The 15,091-nt window shown below is 37.7% G+C and overlaps 1 protein-coding gene across 6 annotated transcripts in view; it reads right to left on the bottom strand.

Annotated features, from left to right (window-relative positions):
• Window positions 1-1,003: 1,003 nt before the first annotated feature.
• LOC105380821 (nucleolar protein 4) overlaps window positions 1,004-15,091 on the bottom strand; it is a 117,524-nt gene continuing 103,436 nt past the window's right edge. For 3 of the 6 annotated variants that reach the window (XM_048628137.1, XM_048628139.1, XM_048628138.1), the window contains exons 5-15: window positions 11,056-11,107; window positions 10,694-10,768; window positions 8,122-8,249; window positions 7,034-7,201; window positions 6,510-6,755; window positions 5,987-6,133; window positions 4,479-4,726; window positions 4,275-4,355; window positions 4,041-4,117; window positions 3,552-3,656; window positions 1,004-3,368 (exon numbers count right to left, since the gene is read on the bottom strand). In XM_048628137.1, the coding sequence (XP_048484094.1) occupies window positions 3,139-3,368; window positions 3,552-3,656; window positions 4,041-4,117; window positions 4,275-4,355; window positions 4,479-4,726; window positions 5,987-6,133; window positions 6,510-6,755; window positions 7,034-7,201; window positions 8,122-8,249; window positions 10,694-10,768; window positions 11,056-11,107 (1,557 nt within the window). In that variant the 3' untranslated portion in view covers window positions 1,004-3,138. The remainder of the gene's footprint in view (window positions 3,369-3,551; window positions 3,657-4,040; window positions 4,118-4,274; window positions 4,356-4,478; window positions 4,727-5,986; window positions 6,134-6,509; window positions 6,756-7,033; window positions 7,202-8,121; window positions 8,250-10,693; window positions 10,769-11,055; window positions 11,108-15,091) is intronic. The other 3 variants (XM_048628140.1, XM_048628142.1, XM_048628143.1) reach the window with 3 other exon arrangements.

Raw genomic sequence — 15,091 nt, 5'->3', positions numbered from 1 at the left:
TATTGCACTCGAATAGAAACTTTTTCATGAGAAGGAAATCTTTTCATCTTACATATATACATAGTTATGAAAAATAGAGAAAACGAAATAGGTACCGATGAAAATTCTAAAAGAAAACTTTTGTATATCAAGTGTTTTGTATTGGTTCCTACCACATTACAAACAACAAACAAAACAAACACGCACTCACGCCTTGTACTAATGTACTCCCTTGCGGGGTAGGCAGAGGTGCATTGCTGCACCCACTTTTCGCCAGAGTGTTATGTTAGTCCCAATGTAATAGGGGGCGGGCCTATTGCCATTTTACGGGCACATCCAAGACCCGAGAACAAATATCTGTGTTTAAACAAATATCTGCCCCAGTCGGGAATCGAACCCGGGACCATCGGCTCAGTAGTCGGGGTCACTAACCACTACGCCATTCGGTCTTCTACATTACAAAACACCTAGTTATAAGGAGCACGCCACGGTTTAGTGTCACAGATAATGTGTTTGTTCAGCATTAGTCATTTGAGTGCACACGAGCCTGGCGTCTCCATCGGTCCAGGACTTCTTCGCGCTGGCCATGACGCTACTCATGAAGGAACCCATTGACAGAGGGGTGCAGCCGGGAGTGTCCCGATTACGCAGCAATGGGGATGATAAGCTAGCAAAGAGGGGCAGATGTGATTTTATCAACATTTTTTTTCTATATACGCGTAGCCCGCGTAGGTACTTTACTGAATATTTTTTACTTCGTAGCTATTGGTCCATGTAATCCGCGTAATTTCTCACTCAGTTAATATCGTAAATGTGAGACATCCTAGACAGTACTCGTATGTTCAAAAAAATTAAGTAGGTATACTCGTAATAAAAATTTCATGATAAACTTCTGCAACAAGATAAGTGTTTAGTATTGGTTCCTAGTCCTACATAACTAACATAACATAACCTACATCTAAGTGTTTGTTCAGCAGTACTCCATTTTAGTGAAAATGTAACGAAATAAAATAAAACCACCATACTGTATATGAGCATATTTAATATTTTCTTTTCAAAATTGTAAAACTCACATTTTGAAATTGCAAAATTAGATAACTTAATTCTCATATCGTCATTAATAGTAACAATCGCCTTTGTAATTATCTTCTTTTGTATTTATTTCTCAAACTAATAATAATTGTAAACCATTTTTACATCTCTATTAATTAGTAATAATAATATATTTTTATGTCTAACAATTTTTCAGTTTCTCAACGTTTACCACCATTATTGATTTCGTACCCAACATCAACTTTCCAATATTTCTAATCAACTTTGTTTTATAATTCTAAAAATTTACTTTACACATTTCATACAATTTATACTGACTGCTACTTTTTCACAGTAAAAAAACATTGGAATGACTTTGTAAAGCAACTTTAAATTAATAAAAATATACATAAATATTTATAAAAAAGCATTAATTCCCATACAAATAATTTGTAACACACTGAAAATCAATTCGATTCTTTGGCAATTTTTAAAAGTGAATTTACAATTTTATAAATTGAAACTGGCTTAAGCTGTTTAATTACTGAGATAGTGTGCGGAAAATGAGACAATGTATTTGTTTATTTATATGTGGACTTAAGATATTACCCAATGTGAACAAAACCTAACATTATGTTAGCCAATCGGCGTAAACTTCATGAAAACAGAAAGCAAATGACTTTCCATAGTGTTTTGTTCACACTGATGAAAAATCTGAAGTAGGGAAATGGGCTGCAAACACATCAAGCATTGAGATTATGTATGTAACTTTGATTAATCTATTGTACTGTATTAGTTCTTATGTAATAATAACACTGGCTGATAAAAATAACCGACTAACACTGGCCAAATTTTTAAACAATGCTTAAATAACAATTAAAATAAAAAAGAGGTATTTACCTCTTTGTACTTTATATCAACGATTAAGTTAGGTTTGGAAATGAAGTTAGGCCAAATAGTTATACAAAAATTAAAGATAAATAGTATTTTTTGTACAGAATCGCGTTTATTTTTATAAGCAGTAACACTAACATTATATCCTACCTAAAATAGCTGGCCATAAACTCTATGGTAACAATTTTAAAATGTACATTCAAAATCCAAAATGAGCAAAGCATTGATTAAAATAAAATAAAAACAGTGAACAAAATAATGATACAATAATACAAAAAATACATTAAATTTTTAAAAAATGAAGTACAATGCCCCTAATAAAAATTAAGTCTATTGAAAACTTACTATATAAAATTTGGATGGAACCGAGATTGGATAGCAACGTACCCCATAATCTAAGAAACAATAAACTAAAATATATTATTAATTGTATTGAATCATCTACTGCGTTAATATTATAATACAAAATAACAAATAAATTCGTGCTTCTTAATTTAAAATGCCACTTATTCTAACATTAAACTCTGTTAAACATATAGATAAGCTAAGATGTTTTCCTTACTCCCCTTTCAAAATATATTTTAGCCATCAGTATTTTAAGCAAAATTTCGATGAATTTTATCGACTAACCTATATAGTTTCGCACCACTCAAGAAATCGTTTTTTAATACCTATATCTATGAATCTCCCTGATTTTTTATTTTCTTACATCTAAATATACACAAAAATAATTTTGTACTCTTCCAACGAGTAATTTCTCAAATGGCAACATTTTTTATATGGCAGCTTTGTACGATTTCCACCACAATTTGTAATAGTACAACGAATTGAATAGATTTTTGTACACCAAAGTTAATATTTTAACTATTCGCATTTGTAAAGCACCAAACAAAACTCCCAAACGCGAAAAGTTATTGCATTTAACTTCACAACACCTACAAAATTGGACAAGAAAAATGTACTACGCATATAATGATGTTTTAATTAATTATTGACAAATAACGACATATCGACAATACAACACCCAAAAAACCCGTTCACGTTATTACATCATCTAGATAAACTTCGCTGTTCCTCCAATCGCTAACCTTTCTTATCCCGCATTAGATTTACTTCACTCCACAAAAAGTTAAATCACTCCAAGTAAAGTCTAAATCGACACGTCTAGTCGAAAAAAGAGAACTTTTTGGCGGTTCCCGCCGGCGATCTCTTTGATTTCAATTTGAGAGAATCCTAGGGCTGGTTCAAGAGTAATGCCTCTAGCTCATCGGCCGACCGTAGCAGGAAGGCTGCAGACTCACGGTATCCAGTGATCAGTTGACGGACCGCGCCCACTTCAGCTCCGGACAGCTTGTGGGACATCAACGAGGATTTAGTAGAAGATGTCGACCCAGTCAGGGCAGTGGATGTTGGCAACAATGGAGTTGAAGTTGACACGTTCTTGAGCGACAAGTCTGTTGGAGCTGGAAATGAAAAATATGAATATATTGGTAACGTTTTCAAGGAAGTTTGATTTAATTAAACACTTCAGACAGACTAATATAAAATAGTCATAAATTCACTGTTTTATACATATAATACTGATTCTCGAATCTCGGTCTATCTGAAGTTAAATAGAGGTAAATACATAGAATAACTTGCCCAACCTAGGAACTCACCAGCCAGGCTGTTTGGGAAGGGGCTGGAGTGCGCCGCCATGGCTGACAGCAAAGCACTTTGGTACGCCGCCATTGCTGCATTCACTCCAACACCTGGAATTTAAGTATAAAATATAACGCTCAAATTCATAGACCGTATTGTAAATTTAGAGAAGTTTTGACATTGAAATACACGAATTTCAACTGTTTATGTCAGCCAAAAACAACAACAAACAAATGTTCAGAACAAATTGTTCCTTGACAGAGAGGGACAAAACAGTTCAATAGCTTAAACGTTCTGTAACTTTTCTATGAATAAGGGGTAAGTACTTAAACTTAAACCTTTTTTAAAGTGACAAGAAGCTGCAAAATGCTCTATAATTTATAGGTAAAAGTTTGGGTTACCCATATAACAAAATTCATATGTATAGGTACTTAGATAGATTCGAATCTCTAAGAATAATTCTCTCATGGTTTTGAAGTGCTAAATAGCTTTACCTGTAGACGGCATAGCTGACAAAGTTGACAGCAGAGCGCTGCTGGTCAAAGCAGCCGAAGCTGGGTTGCTGTTTGTACTGAAAAAATAAAATACAATATTTCAATAAAATTATACAAATTATATACAATATTATGATTTACATCAAGTTGATGAAAGAAAGAGGTTTTTAACACAAATTACAGCAAATAATAAATTTAATAGGTATTCTATAAAAACATAATGATTGAAATTACCTTTGCCTCCCAAAAGTCTGCGGTGTCCCAAATGTGTTCGGGAAAGATGGCCTGAATAGTGGAGCGGGTGAAGAGGCTGGGCTGTAAAAGACAAATAAGCAACCATAAATATAATCTCGTGCTAGAACGGATAAGGTTTCGTCGTCCTCTAATTCAATACTAACTAGATGAGATTCTTTCAGAAATCATTCGAAGATAACTTACCTAGCAGTCTTGCTCCCAGCATTTCCGTTAGCGTTGTCAATCTTGAGGTTGTTGTTGTTTAACAGCGGATTATCCAAAGTGGGGCTCCCTGAAGGCCTGGTAGTGTCAGCAGCCGCTTTGCTGTGTCCAGCCGAGGACGAAGTGGTGATCGAAGATGTAGCGGGCGTTGAGGCTGGACTAGACATGGCTCCACTGTACAAGTTCAAGAAAGACGAAGCAACGGCTGAAGATGCTGTAGTGTCGATGGCCTGGGGACAAGATTTTAGTCAGATATATTGTTTATCGGCTAAAATAAAAGTTTTGATGATGTGGTGTGATGATGGGATGATGATGTAAGAGTGAAATATTTCTGTTGCAATGCGTCTCGGTTTGGTAAGGGTTTGGAAAGGTTTTGCTCTCTTAGTATGTGTTATTGGAATAGAAGTTAAGTAGTGATAGTAAAAATAGGATAAATACTCGTAATTTTTTGTTCAAGACATTTATTTATGACTAGCTGCTCCCGCGAGCTTCGCTTCGCCTTAAAAAGTTTTCCCGTGGGAATTCCGGGATAAAAAGTAGCCTATGTTCTTTCTCGTGGTCTAGACCATATTTATACCAAATTTCATTCAAATGCGTTCAGTAGTTTCGGCGTGAAAGAGTAACAGACAGACAGGCAGACAGACACAGTTACTTTCACATTTATAATATTAGTTAGGATTTCAATTTATATTGTGATGTAGGTATGTGTATGTATATGTGTATTCTAGGTATCATATTATTATTGTGTGTTTCTTAGGTCCACATACGATAGGTATAGGTAGAAATTTACTACAATTACATACCTAACTAATCAATATAACATTGTAACATCTGAGTTTTGAATCTCCATTTATCTAAACTGTATCACTGTCTCCCAACCCTCATATTCTACGTGCTACTTCTACCAGAAAATTCGTTCCCATAACCCACTATTACGCCGAAACGACCCTTAAAACCTTGACCCCAAGTACCATAAATACTTTTCTAACGGGATGCTTTACTATTGTGATTGCGTCAAACCGTCTTGTCGACACTATACTGATTACTATCATCGCGCCTAACCCTCTGTTGACAGTTGACACTACACTAACCATAGGCGACGAACCTCAAACCCTTAACTATATCCACATCGCGTCTAACCCTCTTCTTGTCACTACAGTCATCGTTGACACTACGCTAACCATAGGCGGCGATCCTCAAACCCTTAACCCTAAACTACATCCTTATTGCGCCTAACCCTCTCGTTGACACTACACTAACCAAAGGCAACTATCGTCAAACCCTTAACCCTAAACTACTGTGATTGCGCCTAACCCCCTCCGTGTCACTACTATCATCGCGCCTAACCCTCTCGTTGACACTACACTAACCATAGGCGTGGTGACGGTGGGCGACGACCATCAAACCCTTAACCCTAAACTACATCTTTATCGCGCCTAACCCTCTCCTTGTCATTAGAATCATCGCGCCTCTGTTGACACTACACTAACCATAGGCGTGGTGACGGTGGGCGGCGGCTGGCTCACCGGTTCGAGTCCGAGGCGCATGCGCTTGGCGTTGAGGCTCTCGTTCTCGCACGCCTGCGCCAGGATGTGCTCCGCCTGCACCGACGTCAGGTGCGCGGGCGTCGGTCGCACCTGCAGGCAAGGTGTGATTGTTAATAATGTGTGGTTGAATGAGATTAGCGGCAACTTTACCATCATGGCTGATTTCAAAAATTTGACTGGCCGCCGAGGTCGAAATTCGACTAGGAGGACATTTAACCTTTAGCCAGTGAAAGTTTTGACTCTTCAATATTTCCGATATGCAAAATAGCTTCTTTTTTTGTATCGGATTAATTTCAAATAGCTATTTACAGAAAACACGTAATGGGTAACTATGTTCAGGGATTTCATTATTCTGCTTTTTTAGGTCTGCTTCTGAAAGCAGAGCAAATTTGATCCTATCAGAAGACCAATTTCTTCATGCAAATATACAGTTTAACCATAAATCAAGAAGAGATCGGACCCTCACCGCGGTATCCCAAGCGTTGCCGGTGCCGGCGCCACTGCTGCTCCCAGTAGCCGGCAGGTCACCCCTGACCTTCTTGTTCCGTCGGCAACTCTTCAAGTAAGTCCGAATGCGCTTTCGGGCGCGCTCGGCGAACTCCGGAAACTGTCGGGTGCAGGAGTCTATGATCGCCTGGATCTTCTCCTTGGGCTGTTTGGAGATAGGAACTATCCTGTCGAGGTTCTCGTCCACGAAAAGACGGACGAACATCTGTGGAAAAGCCATCAATAAAATATTAACGTATTTAGGAAGTAAGCCGAAGTGCATATTGTTACATTTTCATATTCTGCCGGTAGTGTAGCGGGTCTAGTAATTTCTCCATGTGGTAAATTATGAGAGTAAATTTTAGGTCCATTCGGAAATGAAAACCCAGGACTTTGGCACTTTCAAATATTATTTTTAGATCATATTTCTAAATAAGTCTATATCCCATAAAAAAACGATAATCTTAAGTCTTTTGGAAATACTTTTACTTTCCCAGAACTTACATTGAAAGCTTTAAGCCGTTCAGGATCATGATGCTGGGTGTCCACTCGATCGTCGCTGTCGTCATCGGAGGCTCCCGCGTCATCATCATCCTTGGTCCGGTCCGATGATGACGTCTCGTCGTGAGCAGTCTCCATGCCAGGCGTGGCGGAGCCCACGTGGATCGGACTCTGTGAAGGATGGCTTCTGTCAGTTTATGCTGCCCTGGTAGTTTTAGAATATTTTAGCCCAATTTATTTTTTTACTGACTTCGAAAAAAGGAGGAGGTTCTCATTTCGTTTGTATGTACCTATGCTTTTTTTAACGCGTGCAGAAATTAAGTATGAACTGCAGCATACTTATACCTACTTAAGTTCTACTTAACTTGACGTTCTCAGTTGTAAAATCAGCAGTGCGATAAGAAACTTCAAAACATAAAATTTTGCCATGCAATTACTTTACCGAATACGTTCCTGAAATAGCCTCTGTAGCAGTTTGTCTATTGTTTAATGGGAATGGTAAATAAATTGTAAGTAGGTAAGTAGGTACCTAATTAAGTAGGTGTATAATTATGATATTTTGTTTACATAGAAATAATGTTTACATCTTGACACACTTTTAAATCAAAACAATGTGTAGATTTTGCACTTTGACTGAAAAATAATTCGTTTGTTTTTATTATAAGAATATAGCAAGGTTTTACTAGGTAGACAGATAGGGTTGCTTGCTGCACCCACTATTGGTCAGTGTTGGGTTTAGTTAGGCCCAAAGTAAAAGGTGGCGAGCCTATGGTCACTGGTCACTCTTAAGGTACAACCATGAATCCAGAATATGATATGTGTTTAAACTAATGTCCCCCGGCCGGGGATCAAACCCAATACCCAACCCAGCACAATCAGAATGACTAACCCCTATCCCAGTCATCCAAACAGAAATTCATCGTATGAAATATAACATTTCCTGATGAAAGACAACCTTTTACAAACTACTCTCTGTTGGAAAAAGGGCCACTTTTTGGCTTTGATGAAGAACAGAGAAGAAGAATCTCCATCTTTTCTAACTATACCTAAAAACTAGAAACGTGAAACGCTGACTCAACCTTAAAACTCACCGAGTGGCCAGTGGCCATGGGGGTGGGGGGTTTAGGCAGCTTGGAGCCGAGCCCCAGGGCGCTGTGGTACGACGCCCACAGGTCCGCCATGCTGTCCGTGCCACCATCTGTGACGTCACCGTTGCGCCCTGAAAGTACCAGGAGAGGAGGAGTTAGAAGGAGGGTAATGGATTGGAGCTTGCAAAATTATGTTTATGTGTCTTACAGGGTTTCACAAATGCATCATTAGGTATGCTCTTTGTGTCTAGGTTTGGTGGTAATCTGTGTATGTGAAATCGCGGTTTTTAAATAGGTCACAAAAAATTTAACATCAAATATGGAATCAATATGATATACATACATTGTATATGTATTCCTATCTGCTAACATATAGAATATGACAAAATTACAGCTGCCTCCTTGCATCTTTCGTCTACAAATCTATTATTTAAAAGTGTTTTGTGAATGTTCAAAATAAATAAATAGAAATCTTCTGGAAAATCTAAAGGAAGGAACAAAAAAGACGAGGCAAGGTGCACAATACTCTATGGAGTATTATTAGTTATAGAGGGTATTTAATTTCTTATAGGATATTAATAAAAACTGAAGAAGCTTATTTTCTATTTTAATTACGATCAGCAAACCCTTTCATTTGGCAGTTAACGACCAGGCACGGGAGACCTCATAACATAGAAAATTTATTAGTAAAACGCTGTAGGCGTTAAGTGTCGGCATCCATTTTCCGTTCTTGAATATTGGATAGAGACTGTGATGCTATACAGGACATGACTTTATGACCTTGACTCAAGTTGTGGTGTACGTATCAAATGTGCTGAACCACTTAGCTAATCTAGGACATAACATGAAAGCAATGAGCTTCCTAGGCAGTCAGTGACTGACAACTTAAAATAACTGGCTATCGTAAGCATCCACCTTTCGGCATCTTACACAACGGACGCATCGCATTCAGTATTATTTGTTTAGAAACTCACACAAGTGCGTCCACTTCATCGGCATTACCAACGCCCTTTCTCCATACATTTATCAAAATCCGTTTGGTCCGTTACCTATGATACCAATAGATGGACGGTTATTTTTATCCTGTCACAACGGCGACAAACTCTAGTCCACCTAGCTCTAATGTTCATCACACAATGAATAATATCATATTATTATGTAGATGTAGATGCAGACCAGATCCTCCAGAATCACTGTCACCACAATCAGACTGTGGGTGGCCTATGTTAATTTAAGTTGGAAGATTCTGTAAAAAAAACATTGTAAGCTCATATTCTTTTTGTCTATTTTGTTCGACATTCACGTTAAGATTCAGCGATGAGCTTTCGATGACTTTACGTCTTGCTTACTATTCAGCAGTAAGTACTTTTATCTGTTAAACTACTTATCGGAAAATAGTGGATCGATATCTTTGAGAGGTAATGTTGAGACAGTAATAATGAGTACGGAGAAATAAAAATAAGACAGTTAATATTTTAAAAATCTTACTTATTTCCTAAGCTAGGGGGGTGATATCACACCCACCCCTTGGCCTCCCTATAACCGCCTCGCAACCCATGTACATAGGGGTCTATGTGCGCTGTGTATGTCTTCTATGTACTAGGCTTTTGTACATATATACCTACGCACATTGTATACATAATTAACGTCTAAACAGCTAAGTCTAGGATTACAAACCACTTAGGAATTGGAGTGGGTACCTATTATAGGTGTGCCTGGTTAAGATGAATTTGGAAATTGATATGTTTCTAAATGTAAGTAGGTATTGATAGAACTATTGTTAGAACTAGAACATATCAATTTCCGAAGTTATATTTGTCTTATTCACACTAAAATCATCACACTCATCATAATCTGGCGAAAAGTTGGTGCAGCAATGCACCTCTGCCTACCCCGCAAGGGAGTACATTAGTACAAGGCGTGAGTGCGTGTGTTACTCATCATAATCACCCAATAATGAGAATTTCTGGACATACTCTACTAGGTGTCTTCCAAAATGCTCCAATATAATTTTTTGTCACAAACAAAAAACACGCATGCTTGACCGATTTTATCCTAGTAGTTAATATGCAAGGGAGGTACTAGGGCGGCTGAGCATAATAGGAGGTGTACAGGCCCAGTGCATCTGCTTAAATGTCAAGCGGAACAGGCTGAGTTTAAAAATAAATTTGACAAGGTGGCAGCGTCGAAGTGCAGCCTCGTAATATCTGTCTGTAGGTTATGTACGGCCTGAGGGGTAATATCCTTAGCTAGGGGAAATTATGCAAGACTAATAAAGTTTACAGTTGACAAGAAAACAACCGCTTCCCTGGATGTTTATAGCGGGCGGACGTGCTGTAATGACAATTAACTACGATGCACGTTCACGGCGAAGTATTTTGAAAATGGAATAACGGTTTAAATTTAAAATATTATTATAACATGCCAGTATTTCAATTCACCGCAGACTTCATAAAAAATAAGATGTGTGTTATGACTATGTGTCGTCGTATAAGCAGTTAAAAATCCACTTCAAACTCCCTAGCTAGTCACACAGAAAACCACACAACGAACACAAAATGTTTAAAAGGTTTACCTTGCGCCTGGCTGTGGTAATTCCATGCCAACAGCATCATTTTCAACTTCTCTGCATCTTTGGCGAAGCCCTGACCTGCACCAGATCACATTCGCCAATCAATTTCAAAATTCAAATTTGGAAGGATGGAAAATTTAAAATATGAGCAATAGTTTCTTAGCCAATTCTGTTGTGTTGGTATTTTATTGTATGCCAGTATTTTTCTTATTTTTTCTAAAGGGTTCACAAGGAGTCCACATAAAATACCAATTCTTTTGTTGATTTGATGCAAGTGGCTTTTAAAATAGTAAAGTTGAAAATATAAATATAGTATAAAGTGTAGTAAATTTTACAAAATAAGTTAAATAAGACAAATCACTTACCGGAATAGTTATCATCTTCATTCATATCAATTGGCTCCGGTGTAAGGGTGTCCTGAAACAAGAAAACATAAATTAAATTTGTGCACCAAACATTATTTTCAAAATGCCGCATGATTTTTCGATAAAAATATAAAATTCAACCTAGAAATTCGGCACTTGGGCACCAGGCTATCATAAGCTTTTAAATAATTAATAAATTAGCGAAACGATCGCCGGCCGGTGCGGGTCAACGCTCTTTGCACGCAAATCGATAGTGCTTCAAATGGACAAGCCACTAAATATAGCATGCCTCCGCAGTAGTGTGCTGCCCTGGTACCTAGGGCTATGCGGGCGTAGGGCCGCAGCTGTCCACACTTTTTTTTTATCAAAGGCCTGATGACAGCTATTTGATACCGACATTTACCGACCTTTTTCGTCAGTATAATAAAAGAGGCCCGGGAATTAAACATTTTCGTTATCTCGCAATGCCATGTTGGGTCAGCTCACTATACAAATAAACGTATTGTGCTTATTGTATTTCATAAAACATCTGTTTTGAGTTGGGATGAGAGATATCTTTGCATACTCGATCTTTATATTATTATCTATTGTTATAAATGCAGTTATACATACACTTAAATCTTTTAAGACTTTCAACTTCACTACCAAATTCAACCAACTAAAACTCACCTACTATAGTTACCAAATGCCACATTTTAGACCAAAATACATTACTCATAGGCGTCCCAAGATATCTATAGATACACCTATGTATCATGCTTGTGACAAATTAAGATCTATACATACATATGTATTCCGATTCATGCCTAGGTAGGTATTTGTATATGTTTGCAGCAGTGACACATATCTAGTGAAGACATAGCTTATAGTAATAGAATGATATAGCGAGATTAGGCTAAACTTTTAAGTTTTGCTTTTCAATAGGTAATAGGTACCTACTTAGGTATTATGTATGTAGATGTAGAGCCATGGTATTTATCTATATAATATGTATGGTACTGGTAGACGCTTTAGGACAATGACACGAGTGTAAATTCTAGAAATATATTGACGATCAATGAAAAACTTCCAGTGACACAGCAACATAACAGCACAAAATCGAAAAACGCTATCAATATTGCATATAACAATATTGACACCGTCTGCAATATTGAAGTATATGTACATTTAACACCGCATCAGTACCTACATTACCAACTAAAAACGTAAGTAAATATTTTGATCAAATTCTAAATCAAATGTTTTAAAAATTGGGGTAATATGGTGTCGAAATTTTTTAATTGGAACTTTTTCATTGCTCGTGAGTCTGTTCAAAGACGATAAGTTAGATAATATAGAGGGCTATCGGGTGTACTGTATCATAATTCTGTTGGTGCGTCTTCCTGTGACAAGGGCTGTTAAAACCGAAGCCCTGACGGGTGTAAACAGGTTATGCGAAAGTCGATTACACGGCGGCCACAGAAGCCGGCAGATTAATAATTTCAAAGCTAGCCGAGGGGACTATTCTGGACAGCGATCCTCGTGCGTGCAATACATCTACAGGGTGTCTATTTTATTTTTGCTTCAAACTGTCATATGGAAACAAAAAATACATGCTATCTTAAATTTATAGTTATAGCCTTGGAGGGCCGAAAACTTATAAAGGGTGTTGCAAGGGGGTGAAAGGGGGTGATTCTGGGAGTCATTCTGAACAACTTTTGTTCTATGTACGACTTTTGTAAATTCGGGAAAACAAAGCCCAAAGTCACCCCCTTTCGGATTAGCATATCACTTTTGCAACACAGGGTGTTATATAAATATTATTGATAAGGATTATTTGTTACATTGGATGAAATTGACTATGTGTAGGTACTTAATAGCTTATTTACTAGCTAAAATGCAATCAATATCATAGAATTTCTTTATTTGTAAAAAAACAGTTTTGGGGATAATCATGAAGTGAACACAGTTTCCTCCGGTGAAGAACCGATGATCGTCAACTTAGACCAGCTACCGCCCCACTATTGACAGATAAACGATGCTGCATAAGGATTGTCGATTGCAAATTTTCAGCTACTCAGTAATCTAAAGGCTGATGAAGAAGAATATTGAATCAAGAAGGCCGCCTTTTTCTATACTTAGTTATACTTAAGTTCTTGTGATGTTTTTTATTTGGTGCATATAAAGTATATCGTATTTTACTGTATTGTAAGTATTGATGAGGGTTCTGTGATGCATCGTCTAGCTTCTGTCCAGAATACTCGCCGGGCTGAGCAGTGACCGAGTGAATGAGTGAGTGAGTGAGTGAATGAAACCACGACCCAAATCCGTTCGGAATCCGTCGTATTGTCGAAGTGCTTGAATTGAGATTAGAGGTGTTTGTGAATGCGCGTTTATTATCGAATAGTTCAACTTAGTTTCAGAATTGGCCCCGTTTAGGATGGGAATTTTGGCGCAAGTTTCGATTCGGTTATTTGTGTTTATGTCCTGTCATGTTTACTTATTGAAATCTACTTACGTCTTAGAATAAATTTAAATGATTGCGAAATAGGTAACTCGTCTCGTTGTGCAAAACGTGCTAAGTAAATATTATTGTTGTACTTACACCAAAATGCTGATTGGTTAGTTTATTTTATTTTATTGAAAACATCATATTTTTTGTTCCTAACTTTGCTGATGTTACAATTCCATCCCAAACAAGTATAGAAATTGATAGCAACTCATTTTAATTTAAGTACTTATTTATAAAATTATTACTCATACAATATAAAACTATTTATGACGAGCTACGAAATACTTTTATTAACACTACTAGGTAGCTGCTCTATTTAATAAGTAATTTGTAGTCGTGGTAATAAGATATGGGTGAGTCATTCCAATATTCGGATTCGGACACATACACCCGAGAACCATATCTGCTCTAAACTCTGGTTTGGTCAATCTCGTAGGTATAGCTCATACACCTAATTAATCTGCCCACATAATTATCATGTACACACCAACATAATGCAATATCGCAATTAATGTCGATTCGGAGAATCTGTTTGATTGTCCCTACTCCCTAGATTACAAGATACTCGAACCTAAACACCAGGCATGTATAGGCTAGTAGGTGATGGTAGATATCGACCGTCTTGGCTCGGGGGCGGCCAAGGACCGCATCTGCTATGCGGACGGACACTAAATATCTGTTGACCTCTATGTGCGCCTAGTACCTACACACATACATGTATAGCGCATTGAGACTGTATTGTAATTTACTAGGTAATTAATTACGCCTCAATGACAGGAGGTGCGATCGTGCGTGAATCTGGATATGTGATGTGTAGTGATTGACCTGGTATCCTGGTAACTAGGAGATTACAAAATTATTCCACACAGCCGCCATTGATAGTGAATTTAGTGGACGCTGCAAATTATGGATGATCCTACGCTTAGTATGTGGCGAGTTCGCGATGTGTGTGATCTGTCTAGTTTACAGTCATGGTCGCCAGATCCGAGACTTAGATTTTATTATTAATAAATTTCTGAGCCTTTTTATGGTGTAGCCAAATTTCAGTTTCGTTAGAGAGTTCTAGAAAGAGCATCGATTAGTATCGAAATAAACATTTGGGACTACGTATCGTAGGTACCAGTCCAAACTTTTTTTGCCCACCCTTCCTGCCATCTGCCATATTTTCTACCCAGTATAGTTCCCTAAATACTAGAGCGAATTCTTGCTTACCCTTGTTACCCTATCTATCTTATCTACCCTGTATAACACCCGCAATACAGCGAACCTTCCTAGAGCTTCAAAGACAAAACGCCACATAAATTTGCATTGTACGTGGGCAGCAAAAACAACATGATATCAAATTCTCTGAGGGCCGGCGGCTCTGTTATAAACAAATGAGAATCAAAGCTGCACAACAAATAAATCCAAACATTGACCAACAGTTATCAGCTTGACGAATAACCCTGTATAACCTAGATTCGACACAAAATAACTGGGAAAATTTTCGGTCGTGTACAGCCTATGTGGGGTCCGCTGATACATGGGCTATGTACTCCTGTTATG

Source organism: Plutella xylostella, chromosome 20, assembly GCF_932276165.1.
Source record: "Plutella xylostella chromosome 20, ilPluXylo3.1, whole genome shotgun sequence".
In the NCBI taxonomy this organism is placed as follows: domain Eukaryota; kingdom Metazoa; phylum Arthropoda; class Insecta; order Lepidoptera; family Plutellidae; genus Plutella; species Plutella xylostella.
This window is presented reverse-complemented; position numbering and strand designations above follow the sequence as displayed.